The sequence below is a fragment of the Ixodes scapularis genome, unplaced genomic scaffold, assembly GCF_016920785.2.
Source record: "Ixodes scapularis isolate PalLabHiFi unplaced genomic scaffold, ASM1692078v2 PGA_scaffold5__190_contigs__length_132052651, whole genome shotgun sequence".
Lineage (NCBI taxonomy): Eukaryota > Metazoa > Arthropoda > Arachnida > Ixodida > Ixodidae > Ixodes > Ixodes scapularis.
The window spans coordinates 98,526,052-98,540,908 of record NW_024609880.1 but is presented as its reverse complement, the minus strand read 5'-3'; the positions used below and the strand labels follow the sequence as shown (position 1 = coordinate 98,540,908).

At 45.6% G+C, this 14,857-nt stretch overlaps 2 protein-coding genes across 2 annotated transcripts in view; one reads left to right on the top strand and one right to left on the bottom strand.

Annotated features, from left to right (window-relative positions):
• The window catches only part of LOC8043409 (myosin-VIIa), a 129,596-nt gene extending 124,303 nt beyond the window's left edge, over positions 1-5,293 (top strand). Inside the window, exons 43-47 of the mRNA XM_029967799.3 lie at positions 1,020-1,086; positions 1,176-1,292; positions 2,812-2,895; positions 2,996-3,115; positions 4,272-5,293. Of these exons, the coding sequence (XP_029823659.2) occupies positions 1,020-1,086; positions 1,176-1,292; positions 2,812-2,895; positions 2,996-3,115; positions 4,272-4,358 (475 nt within the window). The 3' untranslated portion in view covers positions 4,359-5,293. The remainder of the gene's footprint in view (positions 1-1,019; positions 1,087-1,175; positions 1,293-2,811; positions 2,896-2,995; positions 3,116-4,271) is intronic.
• A 50-nt stretch (positions 5,294-5,343) lies between these two features.
• LOC8032011 (ankyrin repeat domain-containing protein 39) lies at positions 5,344-14,340 on the bottom strand. Its single transcript, XM_029967801.4, has 4 exons — positions 14,083-14,340; positions 13,674-13,762; positions 6,403-6,606; positions 5,344-5,907 (listed from the first exon to the last, which is right to left on the bottom strand). Exons 1-4 carry the CDS (start codon positions 14,183-14,185, stop codon positions 5,764-5,766), a joined length of 540 nt encoding a protein of 179 aa, XP_029823661.2. The 5' UTR covers positions 14,186-14,340; the 3' UTR covers positions 5,344-5,763.
• Positions 14,341-14,857: the final 517 nt, after the last annotated feature.

Sequence of the window (14,857 nt, the reverse complement as noted above, 5' to 3'; positions counted from 1 at the left end):
AGCGTCGTGCTGCGTCGAAACAATGCTTTTGCGTCGGCGTTTCGATGCAAGGATGTTGAGACGACGTCACCTACTGAGGTGTCCATAAACGCCCATTGTTTTGTAGAACTCGTTGGTCCGCGGCGCTTATGCAATCAACGCAATGGCTACGGATACGTCGCAGCTGACAGAAGTGCAGCTTAAAAAGTTTCGGCATAGTGAAAGTATGGGCCTTGTTCTGCATGCCGGGACGCCCACGCGGTAAAACGAGAACTGGCCTGACGAAGGCTGTAGCAGGTCGGCGCCAGAACCGGCCGCGGAGATGTGGCGATTACTTAGTACAAAATGGTAGGTTCACATTTCTGCTGCGAACACAAGATGCTAGAAACGAAGTGATATAAATTCCTAATGGAATTCCTCGTGGAGAAACGGATCGTGCTCTCGCCGACACCGCGGTTCATGCAATCAGATATTGAACTCTTTCATTACCGTTGAGGGCATTCATCGACAATTTCATTGCTGCGTGCACAGTGTGAGTGTCACACTAGTCGTATCCAGTGCGAAAGCTAAATTCAACAGTAACTTGCTCAAAAAAAACAGGAAAAAAAAAAAAAAAGACTCCGACACTGTGGACGTTGCTGTTACTCTGCTGGTTGGCGCAAGCTACCACCCATTACAGAAAGATTTGTCACAACTCATTTATTAATCCACCCATTCATACACTCAGCTTCATTGCGAGTGTTTGAGGGAGGGAGTGTAAGATATAGTCTACTTTTATTTACCAAAATTTCATGCCAAAAATTGGGATTTAAGCTTCCTAAATTTGCATGCTCGTTTTCTTGTGATCCGAAAAACGATATACAGTCAGTAAAATTATGTCTAAAATCATTTCATGGTTCCTTTAAGTCTTATTGGATATATTAAGTAATACTTTTGTTTTAAAGTTTTTGCTGTGCCTTGTTTAGCTGCTTTTTTCATTCCATCATTAGAGTTGTCACAATGCGTGCGATTTTAATGTTGTGCTCCTTGACAAAATCCAGGTCCATGTTGCGGGAGCTTGTGCCTGCCGACACCATCAAGGCCCAGAGTGCAAATGACTGGAAACGGGTATGTAAAAAAACTTTGTCTTCTTTCCGTGGTTCACGGCTGGCATAGGACACCATCTGCACCTTTATGCAACCCGGTTCGATATGCAGGCCATTGTGACTGCCTACAACCAGGACGCAGGCACATCTCAGGAGGACGCCAAGATCATGTTCTTGAAGATCATCTACAAGTGGCCAACGTTTGGATCGGCATTTTTCGAAGTGAAGGTAAAGTTTCTCTTGGGCTTCCGCTTGGCTGCAATTGTTTAGTCCATGTTGGATCTGCTTGTGATCCCTTTTCTATTATGCTGTCTTCTTCACCAGAAGCCTGCTTAATCTGTGTTGGCCATTAAGGAATTTGAGATTTCCTTACTTACAAAATCATTCATAATTGTTGAAGTTCTGTCATGAGGGTGATGTGAACCAGTGGTCCTCAAATTGGGAGTCTGCAGGCCATTTGGCAAAGGCACCTTAAGGGTCTACTGACAGTCTCTTGTCAATCAAGCAATTTACTTTTTTTTTTGTCATACAGAAGAAACATTACGAGTGATCTTCCTTCCATATGACAATAAAGCATGTCCAGGTCACACTAGCAGTAAATTGTATTAATTTATTGTCTAATCATAGTAACCACGCAATAGCCGGCATAAGTTTCCATAGGTTCCGCCGGTTTACAAGGAATCCCCAAGACCAGGGGTTCTCAAACTTTTTGGTCTCACGGAACCCCAGGAAGCCTCAAAAACTGCCGCGGAAACCCCCCCCCCCCCCCTCTCCATTTTTGCCGACCGAGAAGCAACAGATGCACAATTGTAGGCAATTTTGCTTGTGTTGCTTCCCGTATATCCCCACCATATCAATCGCAATGTCAGTACAAAGTGAGATGAAGGCGCTTTGCATGGTCCTGCCGCGCAGCCTGTGGCATTGGGGGGGGGAGGGGGGTTGCAATTGGGGTGTTCGCGGAACCCATGAGACCAGCTCGCGGAACCCGTGTTCCCCGGAACCCAGTTTGAGAACCCCTGCCCAAGACGTAAATGGCTAAGGACCACTGAAGTAAGCAACCGAACTGAACTTGGAGATTAGGACCATAGCCACAGCTTTTTCAATGGAAATTTATAACAACGATCCAGCTCCCCAATCAAAAGTGCACCAGAAATGCACCATTAGAGTGGTATTCACACGAGGGATGGTTTTCGGGGAGGGATCTGCGTGACGTCAGTGATCGGCGGAACCAGTGGGACTCCCTCTCTGACTTGAGCATACACACGAACGGCGAGGAGCCGAAAGGGACGTCTGTGTTATCAGACGCATTTAGCGGTCGCACCCTCGGCAACAGGGCTTGGTGCGCGCTATCGAGGGTAGAAAAATAGAGGCGTACATGACACGGCGATACGTGATTACGGCAGTAGCGCTGTTAGGTGCGGAAGACGACGAACCGCTACATGCTTCTTGAATGGGTAAATGCAACACAAAGGACGTGAAATCAAAAAGCAGTTGTACGAGGAGTGACTTGAGGACGGCGCCTCGGACAACATGCACAACAGCGCAGTAAATTAAATTAAAATAAATAAATAAAAAGCTATGTAGGAGCAAGGTGTTGCTAAATTGAATGTTTATAAGTGGATTTAGCTGTACAATAATGGTGTGACGGCAATGTGGCTTCTGGCCAAGAAAACTTTCCATGACCTGCTATAGGTTGTGGACTTTACGTTGGTGTGCTTTTAACGCATCTCGTCACGACACCTTGCAGCAAACAACAGAACCCAGCTATCCTGAGCAGCTACTGATAGCAATTAACAAGCAGGGAGTGAGTTTGATCCATCCAGTTTCCAAGGTGAGCAGGTCGTTCCTATAGCCCAGACATTCCGACTGTCACTAGGGCAGTCAAATTCAGACGCATAGACATTGATGTGGTCCTCCCTGTGCTTCGACAGGAAATCCTAGTCACCCACCCGTTCACACGCATCTCCAACTGGAGCAGTGGAAATACCTACTTCCACATGACCATCGGCAACTTGGTGCGGGGCAACAAGCTTCTCTGCGAGACACCTCTCGTGAGTCGCTGGGCACCAGATTCCCAACAGAATTCTGGTTTTTTCTTTATTTTTTTTTGTTCAACAAGTACCCCACACGTTAAATGGTGGTCACACCACCATTTAAGCTTCCAACCTAAAAAAAAAAAAGTTCCAAATTTCAATTTAGCACAAGTGAAAAAAAAGAAACATCTGGAGAACAGATAAACTTGACCTAGATTTCCTCAAAAGGCGGGTCCTTAGCAATGCACGCTTCAGTCATCTGTGTTTGAGGGTGACCGATCGCACTAAGATGGCTGCTTACGACCAGATGGTTGCCATGGCAACCAACCGTGATATCGCCGAGAGATGTCCCACCCCCGGGGAGATAACCCAGCCCTATTTTTAGCTTGATTTGCTTTTTTCTTTAAAACATCGAAAGGTAGCCCACTTCTAGTAATCGTAGTGTTCGAATCAATGTGACCTCAACGTAAATGCGGCTAGTTATAGTCAATTACAGGTTAAGAAAAGTTTTAGAGGGAAAGGAGGGCAGGGGTGGAGGAAGCAGATGGAATGCTTGAGAGAAGAGGAGGAAACCTCCTCCTCTCTTCAACATTCTGTCTGCTTTCTCCTCCCCAGCCAGAAAATGTTTCTTAACCTGTCACTGACTATAGCTCTGGCAGGATATGAGCAAACATTGCTGACTGGGAAGCACAGTCATCTTTGCTTCATTGCCCCAAGCGGCGTTAACAGGTTGCAGGAAAATACGATCTAAAAATTGTTTTTTTCAACTTCTCTTAGTTGTGCACCGAAAGTTAGCCCACTCCTCATTTACACCCGATTTGCTCTCGATTTTTAGGTGGCTATCTCTCAAGATGTTATGGTAGGTGGGTCTGCACAATGCAATGCATCGTAACGGAGCGCAAGGAGTCGAAGGCAGTCAGTTGCGCATAAACGCAAATGTCTGATCCAGCCTTTTAGCACGAGCGTGCCACCAGCACTTTTTCATGTTTTCTCAAGTATGGGGGAACTTTCAAACACCTAACTTAACCAGTGTTGGTTCAGTGTCCCATAGAAGCAGATTTCACCATGCGAGCAGCTTTGATCACGACCCCCTAGGATGTCTGCGAGAAAAAATCAGAAATGCCAGCAATCTCTTGTTGATGCCCGTTTTCCTCTCCCCTTCTTCGACGCACAGGGTTACAAGATGGACGACTTGTTGACCTCGTACATCAGCCTGCTTCTGACGAACATGAACAAACAGAGGACGCTGCGGGTGAAGTAGCGGGACACGGCTGATGGAAGCTCGCCCAGAGACTGCGGATGGGATGGGATGGGAAGGACGAGGAAGGGAACGGGAAAGACTCTCTTCGTGCGACACTTTGGCACGACGGAACTGCAAGGTTGTGCGCCACTCTTTAACAGAGGGTTAGGGTCCCTTCACACAGACTTACCGCATCTCTCGGCCTTTCGCTCTGACGCAGCATTTAACGGAGACGACGCACTTAAGCCGTCTCTTTTGTTTTTTTTCCCCCCTCAGTTGGGCAATTGTTTTACTTTTATTTTTGCGTATTATACATACCGCTCGTATATACATACTATATATATATATATATATAAATATATATAGGAACACATAAGGTTGCCGTTTTTTTTTTTTCTTTATCGCATTCTACATTCTAACAATGATCTGTGTGACACGTGAATGTAAAGTTATTTTTTCTCTCTACTATGAGCGACCCTCCACGGCTGTGGCCACCTCATTTTAAGAATGCAAAGTGGCAGGCTTATGTGGTATGATTTGTTTTTGTTGTTTTTTTTAGAACCTTTATTTATCTGACTCAAGTTGGAAGTTGTCAAGGATGGGAAATTCTTCGCACTTCCAGATAATGAAATTCCACGAATGACAATGTCAATGGCCAAACGTCTTTCTTTCTTCTTTTATGTTTTTTTATGTACTAGCCTGCTTGTAATTCAAGTGCCTTACACTGCTGTACAATATAAATAACACGAGACATTCCACAGGTATCGTCCCAACAAGTGGCTTAATTTGACCGGCAGCCAGAGTATTTCTTTGTGTGTGTACAGAATATTGTGGCAACTACTACACATTCCAAGACTAAAGGATGGAGGGGTAGCTATACCAGTAATCACCAACGACATCTACTGTAAATGGTTAAAATTTATGTTGTGGACACAATAAAGAGAGTAACAAATTTATGCGGTTCTTCGGTCTTGAAACTAACAGGCAAGCCGCCCGTCAATCATGGGACCCAGACAGGACATCAGGTAACATACAAGTCTCTAGATCTTTACGAGGCTAGTGCACTGATCAAGTTGATTCTGCTTGCTAGTACTGTTATACTATCCTAGCAATTCAACTTGCTACAAAGAATAGGGAAGTGTCACCCAAAAGTGCATATTGGGAGGCATTTTACTCCTTTCTTTCTGGCAAGCTAAAATAGTAAATTATTTGGGACGTTGCATTAAATGCCAACGGTGTGGCTGTCTTATTTCTGACCATATTATGAGCTTGCCTGCAAGCCTAAGACTTTTCTTAGTTTTCTATGCAGTATAGATTACAGTTCCTGACAGTAAGAGACCAGAATACAATGACAAATTATATGTATATTTACATATTTACAGCTGTGCATTGGTGTACATATTCGAAACTCTAATGACCGTCGACGCTACCTGAGCACTTCAGAAAGCTGTGGGTGCTTCGACGATGCACAGTCCAGAGCTGTCCTTCCGTGCCCGTCTTGCATGGTCAATAAACCAGCCGATTTCATGACGAGGACCCTGCACACTTCTTCGTGACCGTTCTCTGCCGCCTAGTTGGAAACCAAGAACGAAAAGCGACTGTCACTCCCTGTGCTTGAGCGTGTCGTAAAATATTGAGGACTGAATTCTACCACCTACGTTTATGCCGCATACACAGATATTCTGAAAACATTCCTGCAAAAGCCCTTTAGATGTAAAAAGAAACCAGTGCATACATTTGCACGCCAATAACGACATAAGGCTGTATGCACAAAAGAAATGCAGACAAGTTTCCAACAGAAATCTGAACATGGAGCCCTTACTTAGAACTGTGCAACAACTTTTGCTCTCCACACCTTTCATACAAGGCTTTTGGGCTTGTACAGTAGCAATGAATAAATAAAGTCGCACAATATGGGAGAGCCAACAGTTGTCATAATTTCAAATTGCTGAAACCGATTCCCTTGGCTGGCATCAAGCTTATGCTGTCGACATTTGCTGGCCAGCATGCTAAACAATTATCTACCAAGATGGTGGCAGACTAGCAAGCAACAGATGCAACCTGCCTTGTGGAGTGCGGTCTTGCCATCGCTGTCAACGATAGTGCAGTCTGCACCTTTATCTAAAAGGAGCTTGACACACTCCAAGTGTCCTTGGTGGGAAGCACGGTGCAAAGCTGTGGCACCTCCCTTGGTTTGCAAGTCTGTTTGGGCACCATGTCTCAGCAGCAGTTCAGTCACCCTGGCTTGACCTTGCCTGCATGAGTAGTGCTGCCACCACAAAAGACTCGTTCAGACAGGCAAAGTTCTGCAGAAAACTACAACAGTGCCCTTGACCTTCTACGACTTAAAAATGCTTTAGAACTGCAACCGCAGCCTTCTCCTACAGCTAAAACACTCATGTTTCTGATCCGCACACAGCCCAGCAGCTGTCCAAAACACCTCACTATAGTGCATGCACTACTGACCTGCTGCTGAGCTGTAGGGCAGCATAGGTTCAACAAGTTACACAAGTTTTCTTTTGCCTCTATTGGTAGACACTAGTCTTAAAAATAGTTAAAATAGGAAAAAAAAAATTTTTTTTTAGATGTAATTAGTTTGATTTAAATCAGCTAAAAATTGTGATTCTTTACCACTACTAGATGTATTTTTCAACAAAGATTGATCAATTTGTCCAATCACTGATCACAATGCAGAAGAATTACTGTATGTGCAAAGTATGGTTTAGTAAACATTTTATTGCTGTAATCTCCACCACACAAAAACAGCTCGATTTTTCAGTTAGTTCAAAACTTTATTTGATTTTTATTTCAAGTAAAGCCCAATGCTCCGATTTCCTCAGAAGATTCCTTCTTACTGCTTGTGTTCTGGCGCCCCGTGCATTCACAAGGGCGCCCATCAAACCACTCTGCCATCTTGGCCGCGAGGCGGCTATGCAGTTCCTTCGCCTCAGACATGATCACATGGTCGTGTCGCGGCGGGGTCGATTGGGATTTTGAATTCGGCTCCCGACGTGCCGCTTTCTCCTAGCCACTGGATGGCGCTGCAGGCGCCCCAGTCCGGGCGAGGAAAAACCTCCTTGCCCATCGATCGATATAGTCGGGGGACCGGGAGGCAAAAGGCTCTTAGTACTCCAGGAAGGCACCGAAAACAGGCAAGTGTGTGCGACCGGATCTAGGGTAATCGCGGGACACGAGGCCTGGGGACCCTCTTTGTATTTAACTCGGACTTTACGGGCGTTGGTAAATATTTGTGTAATGTCGCGGGTATTTGTAGTTTAAGTGCTTTGTAGCGTTGTGTTTTATTGTACCAATAAACGGGAAGCGGAATCCCGCTCCCATGAAAGAACCAGGCTGGACTCTGGTTGTTGACGGACCACGTGGGAACTGGCGTATCTTTGGCAGTACGCGAATTCCTACAGTGTTTAGCCTCGTATATAAATATTTCTTGCTTGATGATTCTTTGATATATACCTATGCAAAGCAAATGCGCATAGAAAAGCATAAAATAATAGACGAACAGTAAATAAAAAATATTTTGGGGATTATTTTTGTAAGGTTTGTAAAGAAAAAAACTGGTAGGATTTAAATATTGATTTTTATTCATAATAAGAAACCTTGAGATCAGGAACAGAAGGGACAAGAACACCGCCTCATAACTAGCACAGAAATTATTTGACTAAGGACAAGCTTCTTTTTGTTTTCTAAAATATCCCCACATCATCTGCAGTTCTACATAGTGAAAGTCTTAAGCAGTCACCCACAGGTTTAAAGGCAATTGTATAAGTATGCCGTCGCTTACTTTGGACGATGACACACGGGTGTTTTTGTATGTCTAGTTCCTTTGTGTCGTGCAATAGTGCATGTATGTTTATTCTCACTGACTTTATATCTTGTGGTATTGTGTGTGCTCAACATCTTCCTCTTCTTTTTGTCAGTCCAAGACACCATCTTTTTGTTTTATAGTCCCCCGGGGTCCTGTAGTGCGGTGTTCGCCGCCTTCGTTTCGTGCTGAAGCTTTCCACACCATCACTTCTGGGAGTAGTGGTTTTACCATTTACAATTCCCCGCAGGGGGCACCTGCTTTAGTAGGTGTTTGATGAGTGGCGTCACCATGGACCCCGAGCCAAGCAGGTTCGCCCGCCCACGTCTGGCTATGCGTGACTTTTCCGTGTCCAGGGAAAAGGGCATCCTGGTGGTTGAACCGAGCCCGGGTAGGTTCGGACCCTTCACTTCGGCCGCCGCTTCTCTTAGACGGGTTTCCCGGCTTGGCTTGACCAGGATAATTCAGTCGGTCACCTTTCTTCTCCTCTCCCATCTTTACCTTCCCTCTGCTTCTCCCCTTCTTTCCTATTTCACCCTCTTTGGAGGCAAGGGCTAAACTTGGGTGGCGACAGGAATCTCTCTTGATCCACACCTGGTTATAGCATCCTGGTCATACCTCGGCAAACCTCACTCATGAGGGCCCTCACTCACCCTCATCTTCACAGGTGAGGTGAGGGTGAGTGAGTTTCTGAACCAGGAGAATTCATGAGTGTGAGGGTGAGTGAGGGCTGTGAAGGCCCTGAGGGCCCTGAGGGCCGTGAGGGCTATGAGTGTGTGAGGGCCGTGAGGGCGGTGAGTGGCGTGAGGGCGGTGAGTGGCGTGAAGGCCATGAGTGAGTGAGGGGCGTGAGGTTCAGTGAGGGTGAGTGAAGGGCTGAAGGTGAGTGTGACTGTGAGGGTGAAGGTGAGTGAGGGGCTGAAGGTGAGTAGCTGTGAGGGTGAGTGAGGGGCTTAGGTGAGTGTGGCTGTGAGGGTGAGGGTGAGTGAGGGCGACCTAAAATGCCGACCTCTGATCCTGGTAGCACTGGTAGAGTAACATACTCAGACAAGCCAGATCTGTTATGAGATGTTACCTATCCCCTTGTTGGACTCTGTGGTGGGTGGTGTGCAACAGATGCCGAAGTCCTTCCCATTTCTTATGGGTCCCAAACTAAGTACAAAACCTGACTGAGCCCTAAAAAGGGTCCAGACCGAAGTACACATTACAGAACTGTTTGTACCTGTGGAGAAGTTTCCTTGATTTCTCGTGATGCACTCTCAAACTGAAAAACTGTTATCAAAGCTGTCCGTTTTCCTGGTTTATAAGACTTGAAACTGTAATCGGGAAGAATTTTAAAGCGAAAAAAATGCGATCTGGAGATCTCATTGAAGTCGCAACCTCTCTGCAAAGCTCACACCTGTTAACACTCCACTCGGTTTCCGAGTACAGGGTTACAGTATTTCCTCAAAGCACTCTGAACACTGTTAAAGGCATAATATCTGAAGATGACCTTTTTGAATCTCCCGAAGATGAAATCGTAGATAACCTTTGTGACCAAGAAGCTGCAAAACGAATTTCTTTTCGTGACGGTCAAGAGATGAAGACAAAGCATGTCATTCTGACTTTTGAGGTGAGGACGGTTCCAGAATCAGTCAAAGCAGGGTATCTAAACTGTAGAGTATGGCCATATGAGCCAAACCCTCAACGGTGCCTTCATTGCCAGAGGTATGGCCATAGTGCCCAGAGCTGCCGTGAAAAGACCACATGCATTAAGTGTGGCAAAAATGATCACCCAGCAGAGAATTGCTCAAAAGCACCTTGCTGCATCAACTGCAATGAACCTCACCCAGCTTAGTCCCAGTCTTGCGGGAAATAGAAAGAAAAAAATTGTAACACTCGAAGTGAAGAAGAAAATCTCGTTACCCGAAGCCAGGAAGCGACTCTCTTTCCTGCAGAAAGGGTCTTACTCTTTGGAGGCACGTGCAGGGGGCATGCCATCGAAGTCTTCAGTAAGAACCCAGGTCTGTCCTAAAGCCCTGGTAATTCCACCACCTCCCCCTGCCTCACAAGGATTCGCTCCACAACTCCGTTTGTCGTTGGAATCAAAGGAACCACAGGGTCCTCCACACAATGCAGAGGCCAAGGGTGCCTCTGTGCTAACGGAGGGGAGAGAAGAGAGGCAGCAACACCAGCCTCAGGGAGCTCTCTATTCCAAAAGACGGGCCATCGAACAATGTGCCTGCCTTCGTTACTTGGACCCCTCCCAGGAGGAAAGAGCGTGTGTCTCGCTTTAAGCCCTTACGAGAAACCTTAACATCTAAGGAGGTGCACGTACCAGCTGCTCCCTCAGCCATTCAGCCTGAAGAGGAGCGGATTGAATTTGGTGAACCTACTCCCTCCCTCCCTCCATCCCTCTCTCCCCCCCTCCACTTCTCTCCCCCCCCTTTCGGTCCCACCTGATGATGCGAGGCTTAAAAAGTTGTCTCAGAAAAAGCTGAATCCGCGAGTAATTTCTCCCAAACTGCCCCAGGGCATCTAGAGCAGGACTTTTGTTTCGTTGTTACTTTGAACCATTTTAGAGCACAGCTTTTAGGCGCTCGTTTCCACGTATAGCGGCGTCGCCATCGGCCCCCCACTAAATTTAGCGGGAAATTGAATTGGTGTTGAGGTCACATGACGTCAATTTCCCCGCTAAATCTAGCAGAGAAACTGAATTTGTTCACGGGTGACGTGACACGAGGTCATGTGACGTCATTTTCCCCACTAGATTTAGTGGCGAAACTGAATTGGGGTTGAGGTCACGTGGCCTCAATTTTCCAGCTAAATTTAGCGGGGAAACTGTGGGAGGAAGAGAGGGTATAGAGGAGGACGACGGGAGGAGGGGCACACCCTCCCCTTCTCCTCAAGAGCTGCACTCTAATTTCAGATTACAGAGCTTTGTAAATGTCTTTCATTTTTAACATGAACAAGTAGTTTCATGCAGTGGAACTGTAGAAGTCTCCTGTAAAATATTGATGACATCCATTTCTTCTTGGACGAGCTGCAGCCCACTGCTGTGTGCTCGCAGGAGACATATCTTAACAATACCCAGACAAATGTTTTAAATCATCACCGCGTTTTTAAAAAGGATTGTGATTCAGACCATTCTTCTGATGGTGTTGCCATTGTTGTACAGAGTGGCATAGCGTGTGTGAAAGTACCTCTGTGTACATCACTAGAAGCAGTTGTGGTATGTGTTCTTGCTGATGGTCTCATTACGGTTGTGTCCTTGCATTTACCACCTCATTGTCAACTGCATCTTCATATACTTAAGGATTGGTTCAGCAACTTCCAGAGCCCTTTTTTAGTTTGTGGCAATTTTAATGGTCACAGTCCCATGTGGGGCAGTAAGCACCTTGACTCCCATGGCACTGTTGAGGAAAGTTTTTTTACTGTCCTCGGATGTATGTCTTTTAAATAAAGAACCAATATTTTATAGTTCCGCTCGTATTTGCTTGACATCCATCGACCTCTCCATTTCATCACCATCATTACTTCCTTGTTTTTCTCAGGAGGTTTTAAACAACCCTTTCGGGAGCGATCATTTCCCGGTTGTAATTGAAAGCCTCGTTCCTCTGCCGACTGTTTTAGAACTAACCCCTAGGTGGAAATTGGACAAAGCCGACTGGGCACTTTTTAAACTTGATGCTGTGTTTCACCCGTCAGTTCTAGCAAATTTGTCACCCGAAGAAGCATATGTTATCGAGCAAATCATAAGTGCCGCCCAAGACGCCATTCTTGCAGCTCTGAAAATTTACCCAAGAGGTGTAGGCCTCGGAGGTATGAAGATTGTGCTACCACAAGGAAAAAGCAGCATAGGGAATGGGGTACTTTCGGAGATACTTTACTTATTCAAATAGGATAGAATTTAAAAGACTAAAAGCAAAGGCCCGATGGACTAGAAGAAAAGCAACGCGGGAGTCCTGGACCAAGTACATTTCCTCCAAGTACACGTCCGAGAGAGGTGTATATAAGGCGTAGAGGAAATAAAGTTTTTAGCCGAGTTTGAGACATTGTCTGTCCCCTTTTCTTTCTACTTCACGAGTTTCCGTTTTCAAACCGCAGTCTCAGGTTTTCAATCATCATGTATAACTTACACCAACTCGCCTGCACTTTAACCGTTTTTTCATTGATTAGATTTCCTCCCTAAATGGTTTTGTCTTGGCAAAGGAAATTCGGGATAGGTACAAAAATATCAAAGGAGATTACCGTTGTTTTGTTATTCCTGTTAGCTCCCCTGCTAATTCACTGAAAGATGTTGCTAATGTGCTTGGAGAGCACTTCGAGAATGTTTCCAGCTCCCAATATTATCAGGCAGAATTTCAATGTTTTAAGGCAAGTGTAGAGTATCGCCGTATTCCCACGTCCAGTTATAGCTCTGAGCCATAGAATACTCCTTTCAAAATGCAAGAACTAGAGGTGGTTCTTGGCTCCAAGAAGCGGTCTGCTCCACCCCGTTCCAACTGCTTACTGATCATTCATACCTATGATAAAGCCTCCACCTTACACACTTGTGCTTCTGGTTCCCCAGACTGCTGCTGATTCATATGAAGCAATCGCAGCTTCCACAGTATTTTTTAACCCTGGAGAGTGGGGAAACAGAAGGACAGGATAACACAACTTCAATTTCCCAGTTCGAGATTCGTGTTGTCCTGTCCTTTTAAGGCAAAAGCCTTACTTGTCCAATTGCGCGAAAAAGCAGCGGCTCAATCGTATAATCAAGGACGACGCCGTCCTTGGCGTCGTCTAGGCAGCATCCTTGAGGTCGCCCGGAGGTTGTTCTAGATGTCGTCCTCTAGGCGTCGTTCTCAACGTCGTCTTTAAAGTCGTCCTAGACACTGTACTTGGCGTCTATCTCTAGGATGTCGTCCTATACATCGTTCTAAACTTTAATATGTGTAGAAACATTACTCAAAACATTTCTCCCACGGGACTATAATGCTTTTGCCTTCCTACATGTAAGCAGTCTTAAGCGTCCACCTGTAATTTTAAGGCGAAAGCTTTATTTGTTTTATTACTCGAAAAAACGGCGGCATTGTGCCCGAAAGATGGTCACACCAATACGTCATCAAGCACGCACCTTAGAAATGAAACAAAGAAAAGCACAGCAACGCAGATGCTCCGTCACGGAAGCCGGCGGGGTTCGCTGCGCCTGCGCAGTGGGGGAGCGTGATGTCACCGCCGAGAGCGCCGTGTGAAAAAGGAAGACGTTGCGCACTGCTTGTAGGGATGCGCTGTGTGTATGAATGCTTTCGCATTCCTACACTTTCTTGCTTGTTTTTTTTTTTTTTTTAACCCTCTCCAGGGTTAAAAAATGCGAGTTCTTCAACCAGCTCGCCTGCATCCTTGCATTAATTCCACAGCAATCAGCACAGCTGTCAATGAGCTCAAACAAAATATGTGAGAGACGGTCATGAAAACATAAATTTGACGTGCTTGTATGTCTGCAACGAGTGCTTAATGAGAAATATTGTGACTGAAAAAGAGCAAGCTCACAAGTGGAGTGTAGCCGTAGGAATCCTGCTTGTTTGGGTCATTTCCTTTCTGTAGAAGGCTTTCTGTTTTCTTGTAGTCGCCATCAGCAGCTGCAGATTAAAAATAAACTGTATGTGTACTGTGCGCACCACCATAACATGCAGTGCGGAAATTTAAAAAAAAAAAAAAAATATTAATATACCGACGACCACAGTAATGGCGATCGTGTCTTTGACAACGCTCATTTTACATCGTAAGGGATCGTAATTCATCACCACACCAGAAAGCGAATCTACCTCAAGATATCAAGCGTCACACATTATGGTGTATGAACGAATGCCAGTGCATCACGCGTTGGTTTTATAGTCGCCAATCAAAGGCATTCTCGCGAAGGCGGCCACAGATCTGCCGCGCTGACCACTTGACCCACCTGCTCCTAAGAGGCCCTTGTAAAAATCCAATTCGTCCAGTGTTTGATGAACAGACGGCACGGTTGTGTGGTGCGAGCAACTACCGCCATGACCGTGATCCATGCTGATACTTCAGATGCACTTCATCAACTTGCAAGTCCAACAGCTAACCGAACCCAACCGAATGAATCACGAAGTTCACGAACCAACAGAATCAAACATCCACGCATCCACCGCGCAACTTTACAACATGCACTAATGGAGTGTAATAAACGGCTAGCTGGCTAGCTAGGTCGCTAGGTGGCGCCACGGGTGGCGTTCCTATTGCGCCATAGAGATCGTTTGCGCCTAGTATTTGCGCTGCTTTTGCCGTTTGTTTTAATTATAATTTTAGCATGTATTTACATATTATTGAAAATATATCATATACCTATATGTTTATTAATTACACGTGCAACACTTTTCTGGATGTGACCACCCTGATCAAAAAAAAGTTTAGGTGACGAAACTACCAAACAAGCACCCTATGGCTTTAATTTGGTTGGTTTCGGTTTCAGCGCGCTCGCGGCTGTGTTGGTGTGTTATGTATTTTTCGCCTTATTTCGTGATACAAATGGGCCCGATATAGCGCTCAAACAGTAAAACTGTGGTACTGAGCCAATTTGAGAAACACGAAGTGGTTTCGAGTAACATTCGTGGACTTTTTCACGAACGCTTTACGATTCGTCGTTAATTTCGGTCAGGTTCGACGGCGAAACGGCTATGATGCACGAGGAGGATTCCCATCGTCTACGG